This window comes from Epinephelus lanceolatus, chromosome 8, assembly GCF_041903045.1.
Source record: "Epinephelus lanceolatus isolate andai-2023 chromosome 8, ASM4190304v1, whole genome shotgun sequence".
In the NCBI taxonomy this organism is placed as follows: domain Eukaryota; kingdom Metazoa; phylum Chordata; class Actinopteri; order Perciformes; family Serranidae; genus Epinephelus; species Epinephelus lanceolatus.
The window spans coordinates 47,460,882-47,488,797 of record NC_135741.1 but is presented as its reverse complement, the minus strand read 5'-3'; the positions used below and the strand labels follow the sequence as shown (position 1 = coordinate 47,488,797).

General features: G+C 39.7%; 1 protein-coding gene across 4 annotated transcripts in view; it reads right to left on the bottom strand.

The window, feature by feature from the left end:
- Positions 1–10,125, bottom strand: part of LOC117258368 (paired box protein Pax-7-like) — a 240,631-nt gene extending 230,506 nt beyond the window's left edge. Inside the window, exons 1-4 of one of the 4 annotated variants that reach the window (XM_033629198.2) lie at positions 9,774–10,125; positions 8,762–8,997; positions 8,376–8,520; positions 8,024–8,152 (exon numbers count right to left, since the gene is read on the bottom strand). In XM_033629198.2, coding sequence (XP_033485089.1) covers positions 8,024–8,152; positions 8,376–8,520; positions 8,762–8,997; positions 9,774–9,858 — 595 coding nt within the window. In that variant the 5' untranslated portion in view covers positions 9,859–10,125. The remainder of the gene's footprint in view (positions 1–8,023; positions 8,153–8,375; positions 8,521–8,761; positions 8,998–9,773) is intronic. The other 3 variants (XM_033629199.2, XM_078170386.1, XM_078170387.1) reach the window with 3 other exon arrangements.
- Positions 10,126–27,916: the final 17,791 nt, after the last annotated feature.

Here is a 27,916-nt window from a genome sequence, read left to right as displayed (position 1 = left end):
TGAGTTTGAGTGTGATTAGCTAAGAGTGGGTACAGTTCTGGTTTGCTTTTAGCTGGTACTTGACCTTTGTTGCAAAGGATTTTAAATCTGTAATCATTATTTATTCATCATTATTTATTTGCATTTTTGTCAAAAACAGTTTTTTTTCTTCTTTCTGAATTTCATCTATACGTAAAAGATATTGTTTTAAGAAACAGCGCATCATTTTTGAACGGAGTGATGTAGTCATGGAGTTGTGTCTTTAAAGCCAGTTGTGTTTGATCCTGCAACTAGCTGCGAGGAGGAGACCTATCTGAATGGTTTGTATGGAGCGAGCTCCCTGCCCATGTTTTACTGGACAGCAAAATAAGTTGGATTAAAGCAGATGTCTCCCTGACAAATCCTGATACACTGGTAGCTAACAAACCAATCAAGAATGACATATCATGTTGACCTCTTAAACCCTGGATTGTTTTCATCAAGCTTCTCTTGCATTTTTAAAATAAAAAATATAAAAGTGAAATATATAACAAAAAAAAAAACAGAATGGGTTTTTTTTTTTATGACTGCTCAGTTCCATTGTATGGGACTTGTGCAAAGAATACTGTGGACTGGGCAATTTACTGATTCTGGCATTTATTGACTCTGCACTTTATGGCTACCTCTTTTACATTATATGTAATGTGGTTTTCACAGTGTGTTTATTGTTTTTAATTTTGTATGCTATGTGTCCTTTTTTTCTTTTCAACTTGTATGCACCACCAGGAGTGGCACTCCAAATTTTGCTATATCCTGCAAATACATGTACAATAAAAGCTTTCTAATTCTTCTAATTCTATTCATGTTATATTACATTTCCTCACACTGGAAACTTTGGGAACTCTGGTCATTTTCAATAAAGTTTGAACAACACTTGAAAATATATCTACATATAGACTGTAATGTAATTTGACTGTAGAATAGCAGCATGCATGATATGCACTGAACAGGCTGAACTCAGGCTGCACAGCTGCACTATGAGCTCTCCAACTCTGGGGGTTTTCCAGCACACTCACCGGGGGCTCAGTTAAAGACCAAGCAAAATGTTGACATTTCATTAATTTGTTGTTGCCATATTGTTTTTGCTATGTTCTGTGATTTCTCTGTTTGTTATTGTCTTCTGTGTATCCTTTGCAAATGGTTTGTTAATGGGATGCCTGAGGCCTCTGACTGCCCTCAACCCCAGTTTGCCTGTTTGCTCTTTGTGCACCGCTCCTCTTTTGTTGGCTGATCAGCTTCCCATTGGGTTGCCAGACAAGATTCTTGGCATTTGTCGGCAAAATGAAAGGAGGATTAAGGGATGGCTACTGAACACTCCATGGCAAAGAAGTGGGCTGCTATTCTCCTTTTCAAAGCCTCCTCCCAGCTCAGCAGCTCTCCTTTATATATATTGGTTTTCTCAGAGACATCACTGAGAAGTCCAAAGTGCTACTAGAAATAAAGGAAAATCAACAAGTAGGTCAGCCCCGACAAAAATGCTAAAGAAAAAGAGAAGAAACCTTGGCTGCATTCTAGGTTCTAATTACAACAAAGCTTTAAAACAACATTTATTTTGGTAGCTGAATTTATCAATTGCTGAACTGACTGATCTCTAAAATGTCAAACATAATATCAGTTAACCCCTTCGGATCCTTTATCTGTTCCAAAGAACATAACTTTTCAAGGATGTCTAGCTCTATGATTACTGTCATCTGATTCCACCCAAATTACTTACACATTCAAAAATATCTGTTCATTGGGATGGAGAGTGGATCTGAGTGTCACCAGGAAATGAAAAGGGAAACCTGTTCTTATTTGATTTTCTGATGATACAGTGAGTTTGTGATACATTCTATTGGTTATGTACACAGAATATTAATCTCAGGAGGATTTACTTTTTTTGTGAAGATACTTCAGAAATTGAAAGATATTTTGAGTCATGATGACAAATATAAAATATAAATGCAATGTGTTTTAGAGCTTCACTTCACTGAAATTAGTTAACTATTCATGAAAAACAAATAAACAAAAAGAAGGTCTGTTAAGACCATTTGTCTGTTAAGTCATTTTTCCTATTAGGTGGTCTCCACATTAAAATTTTTCATCATGGACAAAACAACAACAACACATAATTAAGTATCCTAATCAAAAGAGTGAGGTAATTATTTGTTTATGCATTTAGAGTAGAAATCTACCACTGAAATATTTTTTTTGTGTTTGGAACATAATTGGGTTCTAACAGGTTAATGTTTTGTTGTCAAATTAAGTAGTTGGATGAGCAAGAGGAAATGGAGAAAAGCAGCTAATTGTGATATATGTGCAAATGTTTGGTGTTATTATTTCATAAATGATGATTATAAAATCTGGCCTATTCATTTTTGTTGTGTGTTTTAAAGAGTGGATGTTGCTACTGCTATTGGGTTAAAACCAGTTTCTTCTACATTTGATAAAAGCTCCTCTTTCTTCTTTTTCTTCTTTTTCTTTTCCCTCTTTTTATTATTATTATTATTAGTAGTAGTAGTGGTGGTAGTATGTAAGATTTCTGGAGAATGATGTGCTGGTAGAGCTGAGCCTTAATTCAGTATCATCATTAATCAGCTTTCAGTAGCATCATATTACAATCTCAGCATGTTATTGTGTTTAATGTGTTTCTGTTTAATTATTTAATTAATGAGTCAGATTAAGCAGTGAAAAACAATATGAATTAGTGAGCTTTATGTTTTATTGCATGTGTAATTTGGTCTCATGTTCTCCATAACATGAGCTTTACTATTTGGCATGTGGCTTTGCATTCTGTCATCAAATTCTGATACATCTCCACATTGGAAAATATCCTTGTTCAAAATCATGATACATACATTTTAATGTATGTATATTTGATGAGTTTATTTCACATGCAATGTCCACAAAACACGTGTGAAACACCATTTCATATGTGAAATAAATTCACATGTAAAATGCTGTTTCTGTGGCATATGATCTATATATATATATATATATATATATATATATATATGTGTGTGTGTGTGTGTGTGTGTGTGTGTGTGTGTGTGATATGAAATTCAGGTTTTTACATGTGTTGTCTCCGATCTTATAAATTTTAAAATATAAAAATAAATATAAATATGTAGAATGTGCTTCTCATGTGAAATTACTTAACATATTGAAAAAGCTGAACGTGACTTTAACTTAAAACCATCCAGTTCACTGGAATTGTATCTTATATAAAGTTTATGTGACAAATAAATGATGGCTGGATGGGCTGGTTGGTTGGCTGACTGATATTGATTAATATAACGTTTACATTTATTGACGCATTATTAATTGTGTCATTATTCAATTGTTAAGATTTTTCTGCTGAAGTAATGCTAAAATTTGGTTTCATACACGTATTACCAATTGAAGCATTCTACCTCACATGTTCTAGGGTTGCCACGCATTTGTTATTTTATCATTTCTTGTGGATGTCTTCTTTTACTTTGCTTTATCCTGTTCCTGTGTGCTGCCACACTGACCCAGTTTCCCCAATGGGATCAGAGTGGGATCTTTGAATAACGCCCCTGCCAGCCTCCTGATCCAAAGTTAACCCCTTCATTTTGCATAAAGAGAGGGAGACCTTAAGGCCTCTTTTACACCGCAAGTGTAGCGGGATCACACGTGTATTCACACCAAAACCGAACAGACCTGCGCGCAGCGGCCGCTGCTGTCCTGTCAAAATACAAACCACACCCGAACAGTTGGTGGCGGTAGTGCACCGTGTTTGCAAATCTCCAGTAAACCCCAATGAAGAAGAAGTAAGTTTGGACCCAAAGCCCAGGGTGGACAGGTTCGCGCGCCAGTGATTATTCCAAGGCTTGGAGAATTAATATTTAGCACGACAAATGGGTAAGTAGGCTACATGGAACACGTGCCTGTCAGGTCTGGCTTGGTCAAGGGGGAGATATCTACGGTGGCCGAGAGAGGTCAGAACACACGCAAACTCGTGTTTTTTGTTGAATACCGCGACCATTCGCTCGCGACTCGCGCAAAAAATCAGCGTCTCTTCTATTTTCGAGCTCGCTCGCGAAAGCAGCGCGACTCGAGCGGCGCTTGGAACAGATGCGGTGTGAATACTCTGACCTGTTAACATGCTGGAAATGGAAATGCAGTAAACAGCGACCGTTCGCGAGCGGTGTAAATGAGGTCTATCAGAGAGAGGCTTTAAGTGATGATATATAATAAAATCATTAACTGCAGCGAGCTGTCAATATTTAGGCTGAATTATATTAGATGCGTCTGTGGTGTGTTGGCTAAGGGGGAGAAAGCAAGAGGGGGTGGTGGTGGGGGGGGGGGGGGGGGGTGGAGGGGACAGGTCCTGTCTCATGTGGCAAATGGGCTTTAATTAATAGACAGGCAAGCCTGAAAGCAGCACTAGCACCAGCTAATATGATGAACTCTCATTGTGGCAGTGTCACTGCAAATGTGTCTGATAAGCAGAGGCAGCAGAAGATCAAAGCCTCTAAGCTGCTCACTTTGCTCTACTCGAAAAGTCTGAAACACAGCACGTGAAAACCTATCCTCAGGTCTGCCTCAGGTCAGCATGCCACCACAGCTGCCGCGGGAAAATTACAGCCTCACCAGTTCCATTTATCCAGACATGAAGCTCTCTGAGTCCGTGCCATCCATCACTGCTGTTGTGTTTACACAGTACTGGGAGTTCACATTCACTGTTATTATTCAGAAGCCAGTTTTGAAGGATTTTCAAGGTGAAGGTGACCAAACTTTTCACTTATAAACATTTAGGTGGGGACTAGGCTATATAATACAAAGAATAGCTGTTACTATGGTAGTTTAGGTGTTTTATTTAAGATAAGGGCTGCAGTTTGAAATGTATATTCACACAGATTTTTCATGTGTTTTTCATTTATTTGTTTAGTCATAATTCCAAAGACAAGCATCCATCTGCAGTTTTGTGTTTAATGACTTCAAACTACACATTAAATCCGAGCCACAGTCTAAAATCCCAAAGCTGTTGAGTTTAAAGAGAGGAGAGCAGCAGATGCTCAGATTGGAGAAAAATGAATCAGGGGACATTTGGGATTTTCATTAGATAAATGACTTCAATGTTCAATCAATTATCATAGCAGATTAATGCTTTTCATTGTCATTATTTCTGTTGATACCATTCCTCTATGTTGCACATTGGCTTCCAGCCCCCCTGTCCTTTTTATCAATATATGTCTTTTAAAAATGTGAATTTTTGGTGCGAGGCAGTGGGGGAGAAAGGGGAGGTTAATCCCAGTTTAATACACTGATACACAGCCCAGGACCCAGGCTGTGATGATTGTGTTATCTCAAGCCAACATTTGGGTCTCCCTCAATTTCAACCCGGCAAAATAGCTGGGAGAAAGTGCAGATGGAGTGGAGTAAGTGCGGATGCCCAGGGAAAAGTGTTATTAATAGCTGCAATAGAACTTCCCACTGCCTGTGCTCGATGTAAAGCTGCCTCTCGTCACTTCAACTGGATTTGTTTGAAGTGCTCTTTCCATCCTCACTATCAACTTTTTTTTCTTTCAAGCAGGCTTATTCTGGACTCCAAATATTGACCGTTTTTTTCCCCCTGTAGTCGGTCATGTATATCTTTGGGAAACGGCATATCTACCAAATGCTGCCCTAAAATTTAAGATCATCATTGTAGAGGTTACCTTGCCTATCCACTACACCTGCCTTTACAAATGAAATGCCATTTCCTACTGTATTAAGAAAGAAAAGAAACATGTTCACAGTGTATTCTGTAAAATATCATATATATTAACATTAAATTGATCTACTGAATATGATTATAATTTTGCAGCGTTGCCATCTACACTGTAAAAGGAAGGTATTTGTTTTAACTTTGAAAAGTTAGTGTCCAGGCTGACCAGCTGACTGAATTTGAGAGGACGAGTTGAGGTAATTTTGTAATTATTCAATGTGTCAATTAAGTAAATTAGGTCAAACCATATACAATCTGTGATGAGCTTTCATGCAGTTCAAATTTTAGGGCAGCTTTTGGTTGATATGCTAATTATATCAGTCAACTTGAAATTGTAGCCTGGACACTAACTTTTTGAAGTTAAAACAGTTTCTCTTTACAGTGAATCATTTCCAACTAATAACATCTATGATGATTAAATATAAAAAAATAGGATCTACAATCACATTTTGACAAACACTGTCTTGTCAGAGAGATATGATGATATGCATGTACTGTAATATGTGCATGTATGTGGAGTCATCTCTTTTAAATGTTATGTAAGGAAATGCAGTTTGAAGAGTGAGAAGATATTTACTTATTAGATTATTGGTTCATTGTAAAGATTGAATTATAAATGTATTATAATGCATTTTCTTGGATTGTTTTCCATGTGTTGGCTATTTGTAAAATGTTTTGTGTGAATAAGAAAGTTGACTCCTGTGCCTGTAGTGTTTACTTTAGTAGCTTTGATGGAAGATGTTAATATCAACCTCCTCATCCATGTGTTGGTGTCAGTAGCCCACAATCACACTTCTTCCCTTCAGCCTAATACTGCTGCTAAAATACACTCCAGCTCTCCCTGCGATGCTGCCAACATGCCACCAAAAACAATCCCATAACAGTAAATTTAAATTTAAAAATACAATCTAAACAACACGAGAGGAAACCTTAAAATCTCATGAATTTGCGCTGCGGGCATCACACCAAGAAGTGAGCCGCTGAGAGATGAAAGTGAAAAGAAATAAAAGGCTCAATTTAATCTGCTTTAAAGCCCTTCAACAGAATGCATGTGCTTGGAACTGTGAGAGTGAGGGCTGATAGGGGATAAATATATTTCTTACCATGCCTTGGAGCTATTACACCCCTCTCCAACACAGACGCCTATTCAACAGACACCGGTTTCATTACCAGCTGTAATAGGCTAAGTCTTCAAATTATTAAATGCCAGGTTCGGATGACAGAAAGACACTAGCTGATCTTTTGAAGAACATGAAAAGGAGAATAGTTGATAGTGTTTGAAAAAAAAAAATCACCTGTCAAAACAGTGATTAGGAAATAGAGGGAGCTACAGGCCTTAGGTCTGATTAATGAGCAGCAGATTGTGCATGGCAAAATGCTCCAAACACACCAGACCAACAGCAATATGAAGGTTATTCTATAACTGCTGTTCTTTGAGTGATGAAAACTGACCCACAATCACATTTTGTATCTGGCAAGCTCTCAAATCTAAAAAAAAAAGTCTAATATATATATATATATATATATATATATATATATATATATATATATATATAAAAGCAGCTAAATGATAAATATGTGTCTCAATTTTATACTTGCAAGAGAGAAATCTAATTACTAAGAGAAGTGTACCCAAAATGTCATTTTAACCATTAATGCTTGAGAAATATTTTAGGCCTCTTCAGGCTACGAATCAAATTTGGTCGTTTTGCTCCTTAAAATGAACAGTTCGTTAAAATTTTAATATGAAGAGGGTTTTAAGATAAATCTGTAAATCTTTATATCCTGGTAACATTCAATCCTATGAATTGAATACATTTTTAAATGACCAGATTCGTCTTTATTCTGTTTTCGTTATTTTATTTTTTATTTGGTTGGGTGACGGATTTTTTTTTTTTTTCCCCCCGAGTGAACTTGACGTCCTGACACACACACACACACAGGCCGCTGTGAGGTCGCTGGCCCCTGGGCCCTGGCTGTGAGGGGTGTCCCTGTCAGCCCTGTAATTGATAATGACTGGCACATCGGTCATCTGTCAGCATTGCTTTCAAGGGAACGTTTAAGCAGCGCCGCGGGAGCCCGATCCACTCCAGCGCTCCCCGTCATAAATAATGAAGCGGCTTCTGTGTCTGTTGGGAGAACAGCCTAAAGCAGGGAAAACCCAGAGCGACAAAACGCCCATTTAGGCCCAATTTGTAGACAATTCATTGCCTAAACAGTTGTCCAACCTGCAGCTGTCCACAGCTTTTTAATTGTCCAAACGGGCCTGGCTCTGTTTTCTCATCTGCCTACCTTTATCGCCGAGGATGCCGTCGATGCTGTGTTTGGTTTTCTTTTCTCCGTCTTCGTCCTTTTTGTCACACTCGTCCTCATCGTCCTTTTTTCCAAATCGAGCTCGGAGGACACGGCTGATCGAACTCACTGCGAACACAGGCAGCTTCAGTAGGACAATAATAATAGGCCTAATAATAATGATAGTAATAATTAGGCTATTATAATTATTATAATTATAATTATAGTTATTATTATTATTATTATTATTATTATTATTATAACGACCAACCTTGGCCTGAATTTTCAACTCTGCTTTTCTATTCATTTGAATGGGAAAATAGCGGAGAATGAAAGATGAAATGCGGCTTACCAGAGGAGGCCTCACCTGAAGGGACTGTGCTTCTGTCACACACCCCGTCCTTCAGCAACTTATCCCGGATCTCCCAGCTGAACATGCCGGGGTTGTCCCGCTTGTACTCCTCTATCCGCTTCTCCACGTCCGGTGTGGCTACCTGCTGCAGGTGAGACAGCATGGCCGAGAAAGAAACAAGTAACACGGTGTGTAATGAGTACAGGCTGCTGAAATATTTAAGGCCGCAAACGTGTAAAAAATTTAAATAAAAAGCTGCAGATAATTTGCAAGAATAATCAAGCAGCATTCAATATAAGTAACATTTCTTATTTCTTATGTTATTTGCCTATTATTATTATTATTATTATTATTATTATTATTAATACTTGGCCTATCATTCTCACCCTGGGCTTGCTGCCTCCTATCGCTCCGGGTCGGATGGAGCCGGTCTCCTGATAGCGACAGAGGATCTTGGAGACGCAGCCGTGAGAGACCCGCAGCTGTCGGGAGATGACGCAGGGCCGGATCCCGTGGTGAGCCATCTCAACTATTTTGTGTCTGATGTGGTTGGGGAGCGGCCGGCCGTTGATGAAGACCCCTCCGAGCTGATTGACCCGTCCCTGGCCCAGAGGAGTGGACACTGTGGGCGACACAAGGTCACACTCAGCATGGAGCTTTTCATCATCAGAGACAGTTATAGGAAACAGTCATATTTAAAATGCTGTGTTTGCTGTGCATGTGTAGCTACATATATTCATATTGGCCTACTTTTTTATTGACTCACTGGTAAAACTAATAAATTGTAGACACAAATGAAAATGTTGGTTAACAGATTGCCATTAACGAATCACAATGGCAGTGAAGAGGAGATGAAGAGCTCCTTTTGTCCGTCTTTATTATTCACCATCACGCTTTACAACTGTTGGTGCAATCTGCTTCTCCTTGTTGATTTTTATTTGATTTGATTTCCAGGCGCAGGGCACTTGAAGAAATCCCACGTTTGGTTGTAGATCTCTGTTTTAGGATTTAGACTCATTTCAAATTTGTTGACTAAATGCTCAGTGGATGGTTCATAAATTAAGTGCAGCCTAGGATCTGTAATAGCCTATTTAATCTCCCTTAAATAACAGGCCTGTTTTAGTTATTTTTCAGAAGGATAATAAAGGCATTTTCAATGTGTGAAAAAAAATAATGCGAGTCCTTCATGGGAAAAAAAAATCCAGTGAGAGTAGCCTTAGTTTAGTCAGGGTCTTGGCTCTTGTCAAGCTACAGTGTGTTCTGCTTGGCATATTTAAATTCTCAAATTGAGCTCCTAAGTTTTTAGAGTCCACACAGAATCAGAATCTCTTCTGTGTGAGTGTAAAAGGTCCATCAGGCTCCATCGTGTTCCCCAGCTGCTCCTCCGCTTATGCCTACCTTCCAGAGGGAATCCAGTGCGGGGATAGTTCTGTCCGGGAGCCGGGCGCATCATCCGCGGTACTGTTCCTGGTAAAGACGACATTGTACCATTAAAAAGAAGGTGCAAACGAAAACAAAAACAAAAAGGGTTTATCTCAGAAATCCAGTTCAAGTGTAGACTTGTTGGTCACAAGTGTTTCGAAGGTGGGAATGTCAGATGGATCCAGTGTGTGGCGGAAAAGAAAAAAGAGATTAAGTAGGTTATCAGTATGAAAGCCCTCAAAGCAGGATAAGGATATTCGGCGGCAAAGTGCAGCGCTGTGTGGAGCGGCAGGGAGTCCTTACAGTGTTAATTTGCCCACAATATACAAGTGCTGTGTCTCTGACATGAGCTTATTTAAGCGGTGTGAAGGCTGGACTACATTTACTGTCTCCCGGACAAGTCTGGACCAGGCGGGCTCCAGAGAGGGGGACGGGTCGTGAGCACCGATAGGTTCTTGGAGCTTTCTGTTTTTCCACAGAGAAAAGCTCCAACAAGTTTCAGCAGCCAATGAGAACGAAGGGATAAACATGTCCACACACACACACACACCGACCGCACCAACACACCACAGGCCTACCAAATACTCTAACACGCACACATTACCCTACACTGGTGAAGACAAAAATTGTCATCCAGGCCTATACTATAATGCAACCCAGTGCAATGCCAGCTACAGGCTATTGATCACTGTTTGTTAAGACTGTGGCAATGCTATGTGATGTCTGTGGTTAATTGTATTGTCTGCCCTTCAGCTGGAGACAAATAAAAACACCTGACAATAATACAATGCAATTTAAAGGGTATCTTTGGTATTTTTCAACGTGGACCCAATTTTCCCTTGGAATTGTGTTCAAGTGACTAACAGTAACAAATTGGTCCATTACTGAGCAAGACTGCTGCAGCTGACATTAGTGAAACAGGCTGCAATGTAACCACCTGGGGCAAAGCATTGTCAATGTATGTCCACCAAAAGTGTTTTTGCCACTGACAGGCTCAGATTATTTTTCTAAGTGTCTGACAACATCACGCAACACAAGGATCCCTTCAGCAAGACACCTTTTTGTTAAAGAGTAAGATCTTTTTTGTCGAACCAGAAACAGCCCCAAAAGTGCCATCATCAGATCCACCAGGCTCCATTTAAGTTACAGTGACTTTAACAATGTTAAACACACTTTATTAGAAGTCCACAAAAACAAGATAAAACTAAAAAACAAAACAAACAAAAAAAAAACAACAACAAAAAAACACCTTGGTTCATATTTCCACTGTTCCAACAATCACCAACTATGGTTTGCTTAAAATAAACCCTTAAATCACCCAGTTAGATATGCTGGTTCTGTACATGCTAAAATATTTATTTAAATGGAGTTTGGTGATGGTGATTTTGGGGCTGTTTCTGGTTAACAAAAATGATCTTATTCTTTTACATTAAGATCTATCTCTGTAAGGATCCTTTTCATAATGTTGACACTTATAATAATAACCTCAGTGACAAAAACAAGCACTTTTAGTGGATGTTTGCGGGTGCACAAATGCCTTAAGTGGTTATATTGCAGCCTGTTTCACTGCTTCCACCCGAGTTCTCTCAATACTGGACCGGTTTCAAAAGTTTATGTTCCCATTCGTCCATCAGAAACAAACATGTGGGAAAACAGGGTTAAGGTTGAAGAATACCAAAGTTACCTTTTTATAAGAAACTCTTATGCAGTGCAATTTAATATTAAAGGTCCCATACTGTGAAAAGTCAGATTTCTGTCTTTTTTTTTTTTTTAAAGCAGGTATAGGTGCTATAAATACTGTGAACATATCAAAACGCTCAGCCCACAGAGAAAAGCACAGTTTATATTCACAAACTGTGCTTTTAAACAAGCAGTCATGATTTTTCAGAATTTGTGATGTCACAAGTATATTATACTTGAAACGTAAATATTCTAAATGGGTCCTCTTGTATTTCTTGTTAGAATGTTTTGCAGTGTATGCGAATGACGTCAGCTGACAGAAAGTAAACATGGACCTAAGCTGTTGCCTAATAATGTATTCCAGTGAAACCTTCTATGAAGATAGAAAAACAGAGCTTTTCAGTCAGCGGGTGATTGCAGGTATATTCAGGCCAACAGTATGAAAAAAGAAATGTGGTTTTTGAACGTGAAAGCATGTAAATAGTAGAAACTGTGTGTGAGCATAATTTGAAACTTTTAATACCCCCATTTTTACAGTTTTACTTTGATTGACTTACTAAATTCTCTGTAACAGCAAACTATTACTGTCCATCTGTCAAAATCCAAATGAAGAAGAGCTGACAAAAAAGGACCACGCTCACAACAAATAAGCTTTATTAGAAGGACTTCGGCAGACATATATTTCCCAGGGTTTTACATTTCAGGCTTTCAGCAGGCTGTAATATTCCTTTGATTGGTGGACTTAGCAGAAGAAAATAATCCATAGGCTTTGTGTAAAGTGTAATATAGCCTAATATAGACATTGAATTACACTGCAAGTTATTTTCAAGAACTGTTATATTGTAAAAATCATGAAGGTAATATTGTAGTTTTACTGTGAGATTACAGTGAAATACAGTAATTCTATGGGAGCATACTGCTAAATCACAGTTATCAGATGTACATAAACTGTGAAATTACAGTTAAAAATAGTAATTTTACAAGAGCATGCTGCTAAATCACAGTAATATGCAGGTATAACTACTGTGAGATCACAGTATACAGATGTCATTTCACAACAATCTACTGTAAAAAAAAACAATACAGTAAATCACTGTGAAAGTAACGGAACTGGTAGTCAGTAATTTGCTATAAATGTACAGTCAAATATTTAACAGTGTACACAGACATTTAAGGAGCAAAATAAAAATCAATTAAAGTAAATGAGCAAAAGCAAAATACAATAGGAATTAATATAACATGTCAGTTACATAGTAAGTAATAATTCAATTTTGAGTATGGAGCTATGAAATATGGAGCTATATAGGACAAAATGTGAATATGGACATTGTAAAGGAACAAAAATAGAGAGGTAGAGTAAAAATGTAGGTTAGAGAAAAGATTGGAAGTTTAAATATATGCCAGTAATATTGCAATAATTAATGTAACGATAGTTTATACAGTGTAATATAGCACAATGCACATATTTGTATATTTTTAGACACTTACAGACTCAGTACAGCGAAGGTATATAGTTTATCTTAAAGTACTAGTGTTAACGTAGTAGTATAATATACATTTGTATTTCTATTTTATTGAATTTTATTATTTTATGTTCATAAACTTCTATTTTATACTCCTAATACCTCTTATAATTCTCTATTCTTTACATTGCAGCGACTGTAACAGATCACAATTTCCACTTGGGGATAAACAAAGTATTTCTGATTTCTAAAACAGTGACTGACATTATTCAGGGAATGTAGGTACTATAGGATCCCCTTGTTGGGGCCAATAAAGGCATGAGAGCATACACTACACAGTTCTGCAAAAACTACTGCCACCACCACCTCTGCATGCTTTTCAAGAAATAAATCAGACATTACAATACAGAGACTGTATTGTAATGTCTGATTTGGTTTGTTGATATATCAATTGTATGTGTGTGTATATATATATATATATATATATATATATATATATATATATATATATATATACATGTGTGTGTGTGTGTGTGTGTATTAGAGATGTAGACACATAACTGCATTTTGGTTTAAGAACCAAAAAAATCTTGTGGCTTCACTGTGCCCCACTTCCCCGTCCAATTCTACACAGTTTAACACTGCATTAGGCTACAATGAAATGCAGAGAAGAACAAAATAGCCTATTAGAAAGTATATTATGATAGTGGTTCAAGTAATAGAATGTTTCTCTGAGACGTTTGTCCAGTGGTCCATTGTCCACTGACAAAGTTGTTATTTAAATGTTTTTGAAAGTGTTACATCAAATTTTAAATGATACAGTGAATAGTTCATCGTCCACCGAGTACATACAATGCAGACCACTAAACAGACCAGTTACATGACATCCCAAACATTCTGAGAATACTCTCAGAAAGCTCCTAACTTAACCTAAAAACTTTTAGCATGGAGTCCAAGCTGAGGAGTGATTTGGGAAAGTTACAAGAGCAACTCTAAGCAAGGAAGAGACAGAAACTCTTACCTCAGTGAGAAGGTGTGGTTGACCCTGTTGCTAGGTATGATATGTTTGGTTGTCACAGACATGCCCTTCTGTGAACCTGCAAGGTGTGGACACCCAGTGGAAATGGAATGAACTGCATCATATGAGACTGCAGAAGTCTTGTCATTATTAGTGTGATCAGAATCAGAATTAGAATCGGAAATAGTTAATTAAATTAAATTGTGATTCATTACAGTCACTCCGATGTAAAGAATAGAGAATTATAATAAGTAGGAGTATGAAATAGTTTGTAAATATACAGTAATAAAATAAAATAAAATGAAATAAAAATGTGCATTGTTGGGATTCACAGGACCACAATTGATTGGAACAAAAGCAGCACGCCTCAAACCAACTCTTTCCTCCATCCATTCAAGGATTGGTAATGAAACAACTAGGCATAGCTTTATCACATCAGGCTAAGCAAGACTGTTTAACTTGTTGTACGTGATTTAATGCTGTTTACTGAATTGTTGTTGTGATAGACTGCAGTCAGGTCATTGATTAGTTGGCTTCACCAAAGCTAAGTGATGTTAGTTTGCTAATGCTGTTCACAGACGTCTTGCATTCAACTAAACATCCTCTACACTTTGCAACACATATCACACATATCACATTCACATAGACTCATTTACAAATTTGCTTTCAACAGAGCTACAGCCAAAGAGGAGACCCAAAGTTTGCACTTCTTTTCCTTTGTCTTTGTCCTGACCACACGGTCAGACATATACCTCCCCCGATCTGAGGCCAGCTTTGATTCGGCCATCTTGTAGTTCTCTGTTGTCAGTCATTTTGTTTTGTAGGCTCCTAGGAGGCTCCCAGGAGGGCACTTTAGCATGCGTTTTGGCTCTCAACAGGGCACTTTAGCGTGTGTTTTGGCTCCCAGGAGGGCACTTTAGCACGCAGGGAGACAAAGATTGATAGCGGAATCCCCTTTGACGCAGCAGGTCAGGCGTTGGTCTGCCCAATCGGAGGCTCTGCTTCAGGACGCACTGAGCGATGTGGATTGGATATGTTCAAAGACAGCTTCACTGATGTCAGTGAGTACGCGGATGTGGTATATACACCAAGCTTGTATATAGTTTAATTTGGCACAGTGGTAGAGGGTCATGGGAGGATGCGAATGAAGCAATATTACATCAATTGGCCAAAGGGGGGCGCTATAGCAACCCATTGCAAACTTTGAATGGGCATATCTCATGCCCCGTATGTCGTAGAGATATGAAACTTTGCACAGAGATGCCTCTCCTCATGAGGAACACATTTGCCTCAAGAACCCATAACTTCCGCTTATATAGATTTTCCACCATTTTGAATTGTTTGAAAAACATTTAAAATGGATCTCTTCCTAGGAAGTTTGAGCGATCTGCATGAAACTTGAGGAACATAATCTAGGGACCAATATCTAAAGTTCCCTCTTGGCAAAAGTTGGAAAACTTACTAAAACTGAGCTTCTATAAGGCAATGAATATTGCGGAGGGCGTGGCTCATCACATAAAGGTGTATAACATCTCAAGGGTTTCACCCATCACCACGCAACTTTGTAGGCATATGACCACACATAATCTGAGGGGACCCCTCCATTATTGACCCCATCAAACAAAATGGGGGCGCTAGAGAGCTCATTTCTTATCTAGGCCTAACCGCCATATGGATTTTTACTAAACTTGGTAGATATGTAGAACAGGACGCCTCAAGGTGACTGGAGAAATTTAACTCTAATTGGCAACTGGGTGGCGCTATAACAACAGAAAAATGCTTCAAAATGGCTAAAATGCGACCGATCGCTGTGGCTCCCCCTGTGGACCAATGTTTTGGATTTTTTTCTAATGTTTGGTATGACTAAGTCATGGTATGGTATGCTGTACATAATCACGGAAACTGTCAGTGTGTCATTCTGTCCGTCAGTCATTCTGTCAGTCCCACGTTTTTCTACTCACTGACGTGGTCAGTCTATGTGAAACTGCACATAGGCATTGAGGACTGGCATAGTGTTAAGGCTTAAGTCCCATCAAATGGTGCTGCCATGTAAAACATAGCACTGTTGCCTAGATCACAACAAATAGTATCCCCTCTTTTACAGTATCACCAGTAGATTCCCTACATTTTAGGTGCCTCCGTGTGATGCCTAGTATTGTTCCCAACATAAATGGTGCCCCTTGGTGAGGCCTATTATCATAATTCCCTACATTGTGCAACAATGTAAATACTACTACTGTTAAGCCCGAAAGTCCCTCAATTGGGGGACTTTGAGAGTTCCTTTACAAGCCTGGTGTGTAACAATACACTGATCACGAAGAATATAGTGATGTTGCACATCAAATTTAACAGCAGAACCTCGCCTACACAGCTGTAAAAACCCTTTTTACATGCCCAGCTCAAACAACAACTAAATATACAACAACAACAACAACAACAACTAACTCCAACAACTCCATACAGCACCGATATCCCAACCCACTTGGTATATTTCGGGCTCTAACTCGACCACACGTTATTTAAAACACACGCCATTCATCTCAAATGAAAGCTGAGAGTCCACTGTTTCCACATGTATGCACCAAAACACTCTACCACAAACCATCACAGAGCTACAGGCCAAAGAACAACAACAGAAATCTCTTCGCCAAAATATATTTGTAATATGTCTCTTACCTTATTATTATCGCCGTGAAATGCACATTCTGCTGTTGATTCACGCTCCGTTCGCATATTACTGTATGTGGTCCATCATTCAAATGAATCCGGGGGCAAAAAAAGGTGGGATTGGCTTACAGTGCTGTCAGTCTCGTTTTGGTGGGTATAGCGTCATTCTATTGGCTCTAACGAATCAAACGAGGTGTCAATCACTCAAATCGACCAAGCCGTCGCAGAGATACGGCCTCCAAATCTCAGAATAGAAACTCAGGTTCAAATGTAGTAGGTGCATATTGGTTAGTTTGGAGTGGGAAATAAAGGAAAAAAATGAAAATGACAGTTGTATGTGTATACCCTAAACATCAGTAGGGATTTACAGAAACAAAAAATGGAAGATATAGGATTGTACGTGACAAAAATCACATGCAAACATGGTGCAATTTTGGAGAGCTCGTCTGAATTTTCTGTACTAAAACCTCTCTATATTGTTCTGCTTCACTTTATCAGAATCAACCTTTGCAGAGATAATGTTCACATATTGTACTATGATGTGATAGAGGTTTAGAGCTGCAGCTGCATCATTCCAAAGGGATATTCATCCTGAAAATGCTTTGTTTTTTAGGCGAACCTCAAAATGTTTCATTTGTGCTGTGTGCCATCTTCATTTACTCTTCACATATAACACATATACTAATATTTACACATCTTAACAAGTCTCAAAAGTGTTCCCTTTACCATGACACCAAAAGTATTCAAATAGACCTTGTGGATGCAGAGATATTCATTTCATTATGGATATGCATTTTTTGAGCAGAGGCCTATAAAATAGGCTTAGGGATAGAATATATATGATGCTGGAGATTCAACTGCATTCTTTGGGGCTGCTACGGGGGGGCACACACTGCAATCCCAGGGCTTGCTTTGACTGGGGGGTTGGCTGGTCTGCTCCTCAAGGGCTCTCTTCTGGGCCTGCAACACTGGCCTGTTCACTGTGCTGAGTTTGTAAGTGTGTAAAAATATACAAATACGTGCATTGAGCTGCATTACACTCTATGAACTTGTGTTCATTCAGAAATATAAAATATGTATTGTGCTATAATGGTTATCACAATATATACATCCATAGAATAAAGACAAGAATAAGTAAATGGACCTGCATTTGTATAGTGCCTTTCTATTCATCCGACCACCCAAAGCGCTTTTTACACAATGAGTCACATCCACACACACATTCATACACTGGTGGAGGAGGCTACAAGATACAAGGTACATACAAGGTGCCACCTGCTACTAAGTTTTTAATACACTCATCATTGGGCATCAACGGGAGCAATTTGGGATTCAGTATCTTGCTCAAGAATACTTCAACATGCAAACTGGAGGAGCTGCCGACATTTGCCTCTACCTCTGAGCCACAGCTGCCACATATAAGTAGTATGTACATTTATGTGCATTGTATGATGAGCAAATATATACAGTACAGGCCAAAAGTTTGGACACACCTTCTCATTCAATGCGTTTTCTTTATTGTCATGACTATTTACATTGTAGATTCTCACTGAAGGCATCAAAACTATGAATGAACACATGTGGAGTTATGTACTTAACAAAAAAAGGTGAAATAACTGAAAACATGTTTTATATTCTAGTTTCTTCAAAATAGCCACCCTTTGCTCTGATTACTGCTTTGCACACTCTTGGCATTCTCTCCATGAGCTTCAAGAGGTAGTCACCTGAAATGGTTTTCCAACAGTCTTGAAGGAGTTCCCAGAGGTGTTTAGCACTTGTTGGCCCCTTTGCCTTCACTCTGCGGACTGTGGAGGCCAGGTCATCTGCCGCAGCACTCCATCACTCTCCTTCTTGGTCAAATAGCCCTTACACAGCCTGGAGGTGTGTTTGGGGTCATTGTCCTGTTGAAAAATAAATGATCGTCCAACTAAACGCAAACCGGATGGGATGGCATGTCGCTGCAGGATGCTATGGTAGCCATGCTGGTTCAGTGTGCCTTCAGTTTTGAATAAATCCCCAACAGTGTCACCAGCAAAACACCCCCACACCATCACACCTCCTCCTCCATGCTTCACAGTGGGAACCAGGCATGTGGAATCCATCCGTTCACCTTTTCTGCGTCTCACAAAGACACGGCGGTTGGAACCAAAGATCTCAAATTTGGACTCATCAGACCAAAGCACAGATTTCCACTGGTCTAATGTCCATTCCTTGTGTTTCTTGGCCCAAACAAATCTCTTCTGCTTGTTGCCTCTCCTTAGCAGTGGTTTCCTAGCAGCTATTTGACCATGAAGGCCTGATTGGCGCAGTCTCCTCTTAACAGTTGTTCTAGAGATGGGTCTGCTGCTAGAACTCTGTGTGGCATTCATCTGGTCTCTGATCTGAGCTGCTGTTAACTTGCGATTTCTGAGGCTGGTGACTCGGATGAACTTATCCTCAGAAGCAGAGGTGACTCTTGGTCTTCCTTTCCTGGGTCGGTCCTCATGTGTGCCAGTTTCGTTGTAGCGCTTGATGGTTTTTGCGACTCCACTTGGGGACACATTTAAAGTTTTTGCAATTTTCCGGACTGACTGACCGGACTTCATTTCTTAAAGTAATGATGGCCACTGGTTTTTCTTTAGTTAGCTGATTGGTTCTTGCCATAATATGAATTTTAACAGTTGTCCAATAGGGCTGTCGGCTGTGTATTAACCTGACTTCTGCACAACACAACTGATGGTCCCAACCCCATTGATAAAGCAAGAAATTCCACTAATTAACCCTGATAAGGCACACCTGTGAAGTGGAAACCATTTCAGGTGACTACCTCTTGAAGCTCATGGAGAGAATGCCAAGAGTGTGCAAAGCAGTAATCAGAGCAAAGGGTGGCTATTTTGAAGAAACTAGAATATCAAACATGTTTTCAGTTATTTCACCTTTTTTTGTTAAGTACATAACTCCACATGTGTTCATTCATAGTTTTGATGCCTTCAGTGAGAATCTACAATGTAAATAGTCATGAAAATAAAGAAAACGCATTGAATGAGAAGGTGTGTCCAAACTTTTGGCCTGTACTGTACATTCAAGAGCACAGCTGAATAATCACCCTGAGTATTGCAGCAGATGAATTATTGCACCAATTATCAATTATTGCAGATTTTAATAACAATTGTACTTTCTAACTGAACTAGGGATGCACCAATTTTGAAATTCTGGGCTGATACTGACACATATGTGTTTTATAACAATTTGGCCAATAACTGATACCAATGTTTTTAGATTGGTGTTTCTTCAGTTTTTTGTTGTTATTTATTTTTCTTTTGTGCCAGGGAAACACAGAACTATACACTATAAAAAATAACAGTTTTACATTCAGTCCTCTATTACACTACCTTTAACAACAAATTCAATAATACACATTTATGAAACAGCCTTTAACATAACCTTCTTTCACATGAAAAACATCTTTAAAAAATAAGCTAATATATTTACTATATATGAAGTAGAAGAAGTGAAGTAGTAGAACAAGAAAAAAAGGCCTCTCTATTATTCAGTAGGCTTTACTATGTAGTTGTGTTGTTTAGGCCTAATGTAATATTTCAAAATTATTGTGGTAATAGTATTGGTAAAAAATTATTAAAAAAAAAAAAAAAGATAAACAATTTGATTTTTTTTTTGTCTTCCTTCATTTGTGGCACCCCCTGTTGATGATGTGCCTTGAGCATTCGCCTATCCTGCCTATGCCAGGGCCTGGCTCTGAGTGTGGTGCAGTAAGTGATACTGTGTGTAGGGGAGGAACGCTGAAGAGAGCAGAGCGAGTGACTGTATGTGAGATGAGAAGAGCAAGTGATTGCACCTGTGGGAGGGAGCGTCTTGGACGAGGAATATTGAAAGTAGGAAAGTGTGTCTCTGGAGAGCGAAATGCGTGGTGAACGTTACGGGGCAGAAGCCTAGCTGAGCCAGCCATATTTTTGAATTCAACGCGGGGGTGGGTGCCATTTGCAGACCATTTAGGGCTGCCGGCGGTGGAGATAGATTGCGGGGTCAAGCAGAGGTTCTTGCGTGAGGCAAGACAAGGGGAGTGTCAGCAGGGAACTAGGAGTGTTGTGTCATTTCCAGTGTTTCTGTGACAGCATCTCTGTGCTGCTCTAGCGAACTCCTACCAGCTTGCTTTCTGTTTTTCCTCACTTCAGTTGCTTAACATCTACTTCACGTTTTAACCCACACTAGTTCTGTTTAAGCACTTATAGCTCTCCTCTTTTTAACGACTTCCCTGCTAATCTCTTAGCTGTAGTTTGCATGTTATTAGCCTTGGTAGCTACATTAGCTTTACAGTTAGCGATGGCTTCTCCCTCTGCTCTTTCTTGCTCGGTGTGCCAAATGTTCAGTTATGCCTCTGCCTCCTTTAGCGACAGTGGTAATTGTAAAAGTGTAGCTTATTTGCTGTGTTGGAGGCGAGGCTTAGTGAATTAGAAGCGCGGCTCCGCACCATGGAAAATCACTCGGTAGCTGCGGTAGTTAGCCAGTCCCCTGTAGCCAGTGCGGAGCCACATAGCATAACCTCTGCTAGAGTCCCCCAGTAACCCCGTGCAGCTGGGAGGCTGGGTAACTGTTCGGGAGAAGCGTAGTACCAAGCCGAAGCCCACGATTCACCACCAGCCTGTTGATGTTTCCAACCGCTTTTCCCCACTCAGCGACACACCCGCTGAGGAGGAACTCTGATCATTGGCAGCTCTATTTTGAGAAACGTGAAGTTAGCAACACCAGTGGCCACAGTCAAGTGTATCCCTGGGGCCAGAGCGGGCGACATTGAATCAAATTTAAAACTGCTGGCTAAAGCTAAACGTAGATTTAATAAGATCGTTATTCACGTCGGCGGCAATGACACCTGGTTGAGCCGATCGGAGGTCACTAAAGTTAATGTTGCCTCGGTGTGTGAATATGCAAAAACTATAATGACTTTCGTTGTTCTTTTATCTCAAACATGTTAGGATATTACATACCTTGACATGTTTCGGCGGAAACTTCCACCTTCTTCAGAAGTGTCACTTGGTGGTGGTTGTGACGCGTCTTTATCAGCTGATCTGTCAATCAGCCGATATTAGGGAGGCGTGACCGTCCTGTCAAAAACTGACAGGACGGTCACGCCACCTGCTGTCCGTCCGCCGCCTCTCCATGATGCTGCTCCAGGTGTGGGAGAGCTTGTATGCCCCCTTGTCTCTGTTTATTGTCCCTGGGCCCCGCTTCCTAATTTCAATGGCCTCCTTGATCCAGCGCAGGTGGCATGACCATCCTGTCAGTTTTTGACAGGACGGTCACGCCTCCCTAATATCGGCTGATTGACAGAAACATGTCAAGGTATGTAATATCCTAACATGTCTGAGATAAAAAAAACAACTAAAGTCATTATCATAAACTAAAGACATAATGAACACCATTGAACTATGCTAAAACTATGTCGGACTCCGTAGTTTTCTCTGGACCCCTCCCAAATCTGACCACTGATGACATGTTTAGCTGCATGTCATCATTTAATCGCTGGCTGTCCAGGTGGTGTCCAGCAAACGATGTGGGTTTCGTTAATAATTGGCAAACTTTCTGGGGAAAACCTGGTCTTATTAGGAGAGACGGCACTGATCCCACTTTGGATGGAGCTGCTCTCATTTCTAGGAACCTGGCAAATTTTATTAGCAAATCAAAACCCTGACAACCCAGAGTTGAGACCAGGAATCAGAGACGTTTCTCTGAGCTTCTAGTGCAGTTACCCACCCATAGTTTTATACAAACGTTGTCTGTCCCCCAACCACCTAAATTATCTAAATATAAAATTAAACAAAGAGGAGTTGTGCATAACAACCTCATAAAAATTAAAACCTCTTCTGTGACAGAAAGACAAAACAGGAGAATTAAATGCGGACTGTTAAATACCTGGGCCCGTATTCACAAAGATTCTCAGAGTCCTCTCAGAGAGCTCCTAACTTAGCCTACAAATTCCTAGCAAGGAATCTTAGCTTTCAGGAAGTTTCTGAGAGCAACTCTGAGCAAGGAGGGGACAGAAACGTTTATCTTAGTGAGGAGGTGTGGTTGACCCTGTTGCTAGGTATGACGCAGTCTTCTAAAAGCTGTGATTGGTTGTTGCACAAAAAAAAAAAAAAATGCGCTCCTAGTAATGGATGGACAATGAAATCAACCGATCATAGAACTTAGACTGTGAGCTATTAAGAAATGTGTAATCGTGAAAATAATTTTATGTCATGATGATGAAACTCAGCAAAATTAAATTAATTGTTACACAGCTTCAAAATGTTTGAACGTACCTCATTCACATGCCGATTATTATAGCCTATTGATTTGCTTATTGTTATGTTTACTCGCCATGCTGGTAATTTTACTACTTAATCTATTTGATATTAATGGTGGACACAGACTCAGCTGTCAGCAATTACTGTGATTGCTGGCCTCCTTGTAAAAAGCGGTTTTATTTGGCAGAATGACCAAAACAACAAATGAAATGGAGAAAAAAAAGAATGAGAAAACCGAACTGGACAGAAGAGCAGTGTCTGCTGTTGGCACAGCTCGTGGAGGAGAACAAAGGAGTTTTAAAAGGGAAATTCGGTCCTGGGATCACGGCACAAGGGAAGAGGTAGACTTGGGAGCGCATTGCCCGACAAATCAATGCATCGTTCCCTCTCCTTTTACGCACGAGCAATGAGTGTGAGAAGCGCCGGTACGTGTTGCAATCCAAAATGGGCGTTATTGCGTTACTACGCTGGGTGGGAAAAGTAAGCTAATCCCTGATGAGGTCAACCACAAACATTATCCCTGCACGATCAAGCCGGTAGCATCTTATTAAATCACTGTCGTTCAATATACGGAGAATATCTCTCCTTCCTCTCTGTCTTTCCGCCATGTTCTCTGTTTAAGACACTCTTAGGCTTCTTAAAAGTCCTCCTCCCTCCTCTTAACAGTTTTTCACCTTAGGAGCTCTCTTAAGGCCTAAGATGCTTTGTGAATAACTTTTATCTTACCAAGGGAAAATTCTAAGAAAAATCTTAATTCGAGGAATTCTAAGATTTTTCTTAGAATGACGTCACTAAGAGCTACTTTTAGTCTTAGGATTCTTTGTGAATACGGGCCCAGGTCTCTATCATCTAAAGCAGTGTTAGTAAACGAATTAATATCAGATAATCATATTGATTTACTCAGCCTCACTGAAACCTGGCTGTGTCGAGATGAATATGTTAGTCTAAATGAATCCACTCCATACCCACATTCCTCGAGGCAGCGGCCGAGGAGGGGGAGTTGCAGCCATTTTTAACTCTAGTCTGTTAATCAGCCCTAAACCTAAACTAGATTATAATTCATTTGAAAGCCTCGTTCTTAGTCTTTTACATCCGACCTGGAAAACCTCGCAGCCACTTTTATTTGTTATAGTGTACCGTGCTCCTGGCCCGTATTCTGAATTTGTATCTGAATTCTCAGAGTTTTTATCCAGTTTAGTTCTTAAATCAGATAAAGTTATTATTGTAGGCGATTTTAACATTCATGTCGACGTTGATAATGACTCCCTGGCTACTACGTTTATCTCATTAATAGACTCCACTGGCTTCAGTCAGGGTGTACATGAACCCACTCATTGTTTTATCCATACCCTCGATCTAGTTTTGACATATGGAATTGAAATTGATAACCTAACAGTCTTTCCACAGAGTCCCTCACTATCGGATCATTATTTGATTACTTTTGAGTTCTTTTTACTCGATTACACGCCACTCAGCAACAGTTACTATACTAGATGTTTATCAGATAGTGCTGTCGCAAAATTTAAGGAAATGATTCCATCATCGTTAAATTTAATACCATGTCCTTCAGTAACAGAGGTTTCCCGTACCGACTTTAACCTCTCCCGAGTTGATCAGCTTATCGGTAGCGCCGTAGGCTCGCTGTGAACAACACTTGACTCTGTAGCTCCTCTTAAAAAGAAGTTAAAAAAGCAAATAAAGTTCGCTCCTTGGTATAACTCTCAAACCCGTAAGTTAAAACAAATATCGCGAAAATTTGAAAGGAATTGGCGATTAACCAAACTGGAAGAATCTTGTTTAGTCTGGGCAGACATTCTCAAAACTTATAAGAGGGGCCTCCGCAATGCCAGAGCAAACAATTACTCAGCTTTAATAGAAGAAAATAAGAACAACCCCAGGTTTCTTTTCAGCACTGTAGCCAGGCTGACTGAGAGTCAAAGCTCTATTGAGCCTTGTATTCCTTTGGCCCTTAGCAGTAATGATTTTATGAGCTTTTTTAATGACAAAATTCTGACTATTAGAGGCAAAATTCATGACCTCCTGTCCTCAGATAGTACCTATCTAACCTCAAACACAGCTGTAAGACCTAATATATATTTAGATTCCTTCTCCCCGATTTCTCTTCAACAATTGAAGAGAAATCGGGGTGATTTCTTCATCTAAATCATCAACGTGTCTCTTAGACCCCATCCCAACTAGGCTACTTAAGGAGGTCTTTCCTTTAGTTAACACTCATATATTAGATATGATCAATATATCCCTATTAACAGGCTATGTACCACAGTCTTTTAAGGTAGCTGTAATTAAACCTCTACTAAAAAAGCCCACCCTGGATCCAGAGGTGTTAGCCAACTATAGACCAATATCTAATCTTCTCTTTCTTTCAAAGATCCTTGAGAAAGTAGTCGCAGACCAGCTGTGTGATTTTCTCCATGATAATAATTTATTTGAGGAATTTCAGTCAGGATTTAGAGTGCATCATAGCACTGAGACAGCTCTAGTTAAAATTACAAATGACCTTCTGATTGCTTCAGACAAAGGACTTGTCTCTGTACTTGTTTTATTAGATCTTAGTGCGACGTTTGACACTATTGACCATCAAATTCTGCTACAGAGACTGGATCACTTAATTGGCCTTAAAGGTTCTGCACTAAGCTGGTTTAAATCTTATTTATCTGATCGTTTTCAGTTTGTTCATGTTCATGATGAATCATCCTTACGTACTAAAGTTTGTCTTGGAGTTCCACAAGGTTCTGTGCTCGGACCAATCCTGTTCACTCTATATATGCTTGGCTTAGGTAACATCATTAGAAATCACTCTGTAAATTTCCATTGTTATGCGGATGATACACAGTTGTATTTATCGATGAAGCCAGAAGAAAGTAATCAATTAACTAAACTCCATAACTGCCCTAAAGACATAAAAACCTGGATGAGCTCCTAATTCCTGATGTTAAATTCAGACAAAACTGAAGTTATTGTTCTTGGCCACAAACACTTCAGATCTGATGACATAGTTTCTCTGGACGGCATTGCTCTAGCCTGTAGCACTACTTGTAAGAAACCTCGGAGTAATATTTGACCAAGATTTGTCTTTTAATCCCGTTTAAAACAAACCTCACGGACTGCATTTGTTCGTCTGTGTAATATTGGGAAATTTAGGGCCACCCTGACCCGAAAAGATGCAGAAAAATTGGTCCACGCTTTTGTTACCTCTAGGCTGGATTACTGTAACTCTCTATTATCAGGTAGCTCTAGTAAGTCCTTAAAAACTCTCCAGCTAATTCAGAATGCAGCAGCACGTGTACTAACAGGAACTAAGAAACGAGATCATATTTCTCCTGTTTTAGCTTCTCTGCACTGGCTCCCTGTAAAATCCAGAATTGAATTTAAAATCCTACTCCTAACTTATAAGTTATAAAGCGGTCTGGGAGGCAGACACCATCTCCACATTTAAGACTAGACTTAAGACTTTCCTCTTTGATAAAGCTTATAGTTAGGGCTGGCTCAGGCTTGCCCTGTACCAGCCCCTAGTTAGGCTGACTTAGGCCTAGTCTGCCGGAGGACCTCCTATAATACACCGAGCACTAAGCACCTAACCCTCCTTCTCTCTCTCTCTCTCTCTCTTTCTGTCTCATTGTGTCATACAGATTACTGTTAATTTATCATGTTGATCTGTTCTGTACGACATCTATTGCACGTCTGTCCGTCCTGGAAGAGGGATCCCTCCTCAGTTGCTCTTCCTGAGGTTTCTACCATTTTTTCCCCGTTAAAGGGTTTTCTTTTTGGGAGAAAAGAGAGTTTTTCCTTAATTGCTGCGATGGTCCTAAGGACAGAGCGGTGTCGTATGCTGTAAAGCCCTCTGAGACAAATTGTGATTTGTAATTTTGGGCTTTATAAATAAAATGATTTTTTTCCCCCAGTAAAGGTTTTTTTGGGGGAGTTTTTCCTTATCCGCTGCAAGGGTCCTAAGGACAGAGGGATGTCATATGATGTAAAGCCCTGTGAGGCAAATTGTGATTTGTGATTTTGGGCTTTATAAATAAAATTGATTGATTGATTGATTGATTGATTGATTGATATGTGCCCTGATAGCACATATGTATTTGTGGTGCAGTGATTTTCCTCTTTGCGCAGTATGGCGTGTTGTGTCCTGAGGGGCTGTAATTCTGAACTCAGTTGCTGTGCAGTGTTTAGTTACTTCCAGAGTCCACTATACACTTGATTCAGCCAGTGTGAGTGGCACTTAGGGGAGTATAGGGCTCATACTGTCTCTGCATACCTGTGTGCAAAGCTGTTAGCTGTCTATGAATTTGTCCTCATAAAGATTACTGTTCATTACTCCTTGGTTTCCTCTTCCCTTGTCTGTGTGCGGGCTCTCTACATCTCACATCTGAGACAAGGTTTATTACATTGGTGGCAGCGATGGAATCTTATATCTCCTAAAAATAAATAAATAAAACTTGGTAGAGTGCAGCCCTTAAAAATATCGAAAGCAGAGGGTAATCAGTTGCCACAGGTGTGGAGTAATGGGAACAGTAATGATGATGCCCCCTCCACTAGTGTTTAGCACCTTGTGAGCCACACCGGCGGCTGTGGCTCAGAGGTAAAGTAAGACGTCTACCAATTGGAAGATCAGCGGTTCGATCTGCGGCTCCTCCAGTCAGCATGTCAAAGTATTTTGACAGTAGTAGTATTTGAGGTTCAAGATACTGAACCTCAAATTGCTCCCGATGATGCCTCCATCTGAGTAGCAGGTGGCACCTTGTATGGTAGCCTTGGCCACCAGTGTATGAATGTGTGTGTGAATGGGTGCAGGGGCGTCGTTTCAGCAAAAGCTAAGGTATGGCAATATGACATGATGTCACAGACCTACTGATCAAAAATATGAACTTATATAAACTTCACTTTGGTCTTTGACCTGTCAGAAGTACATACTATGCTATTGAAAACTGTTTCAAAGGACATGAAGCTGTTTCTCACATTCATAATACCTCATGTCTGCATGTA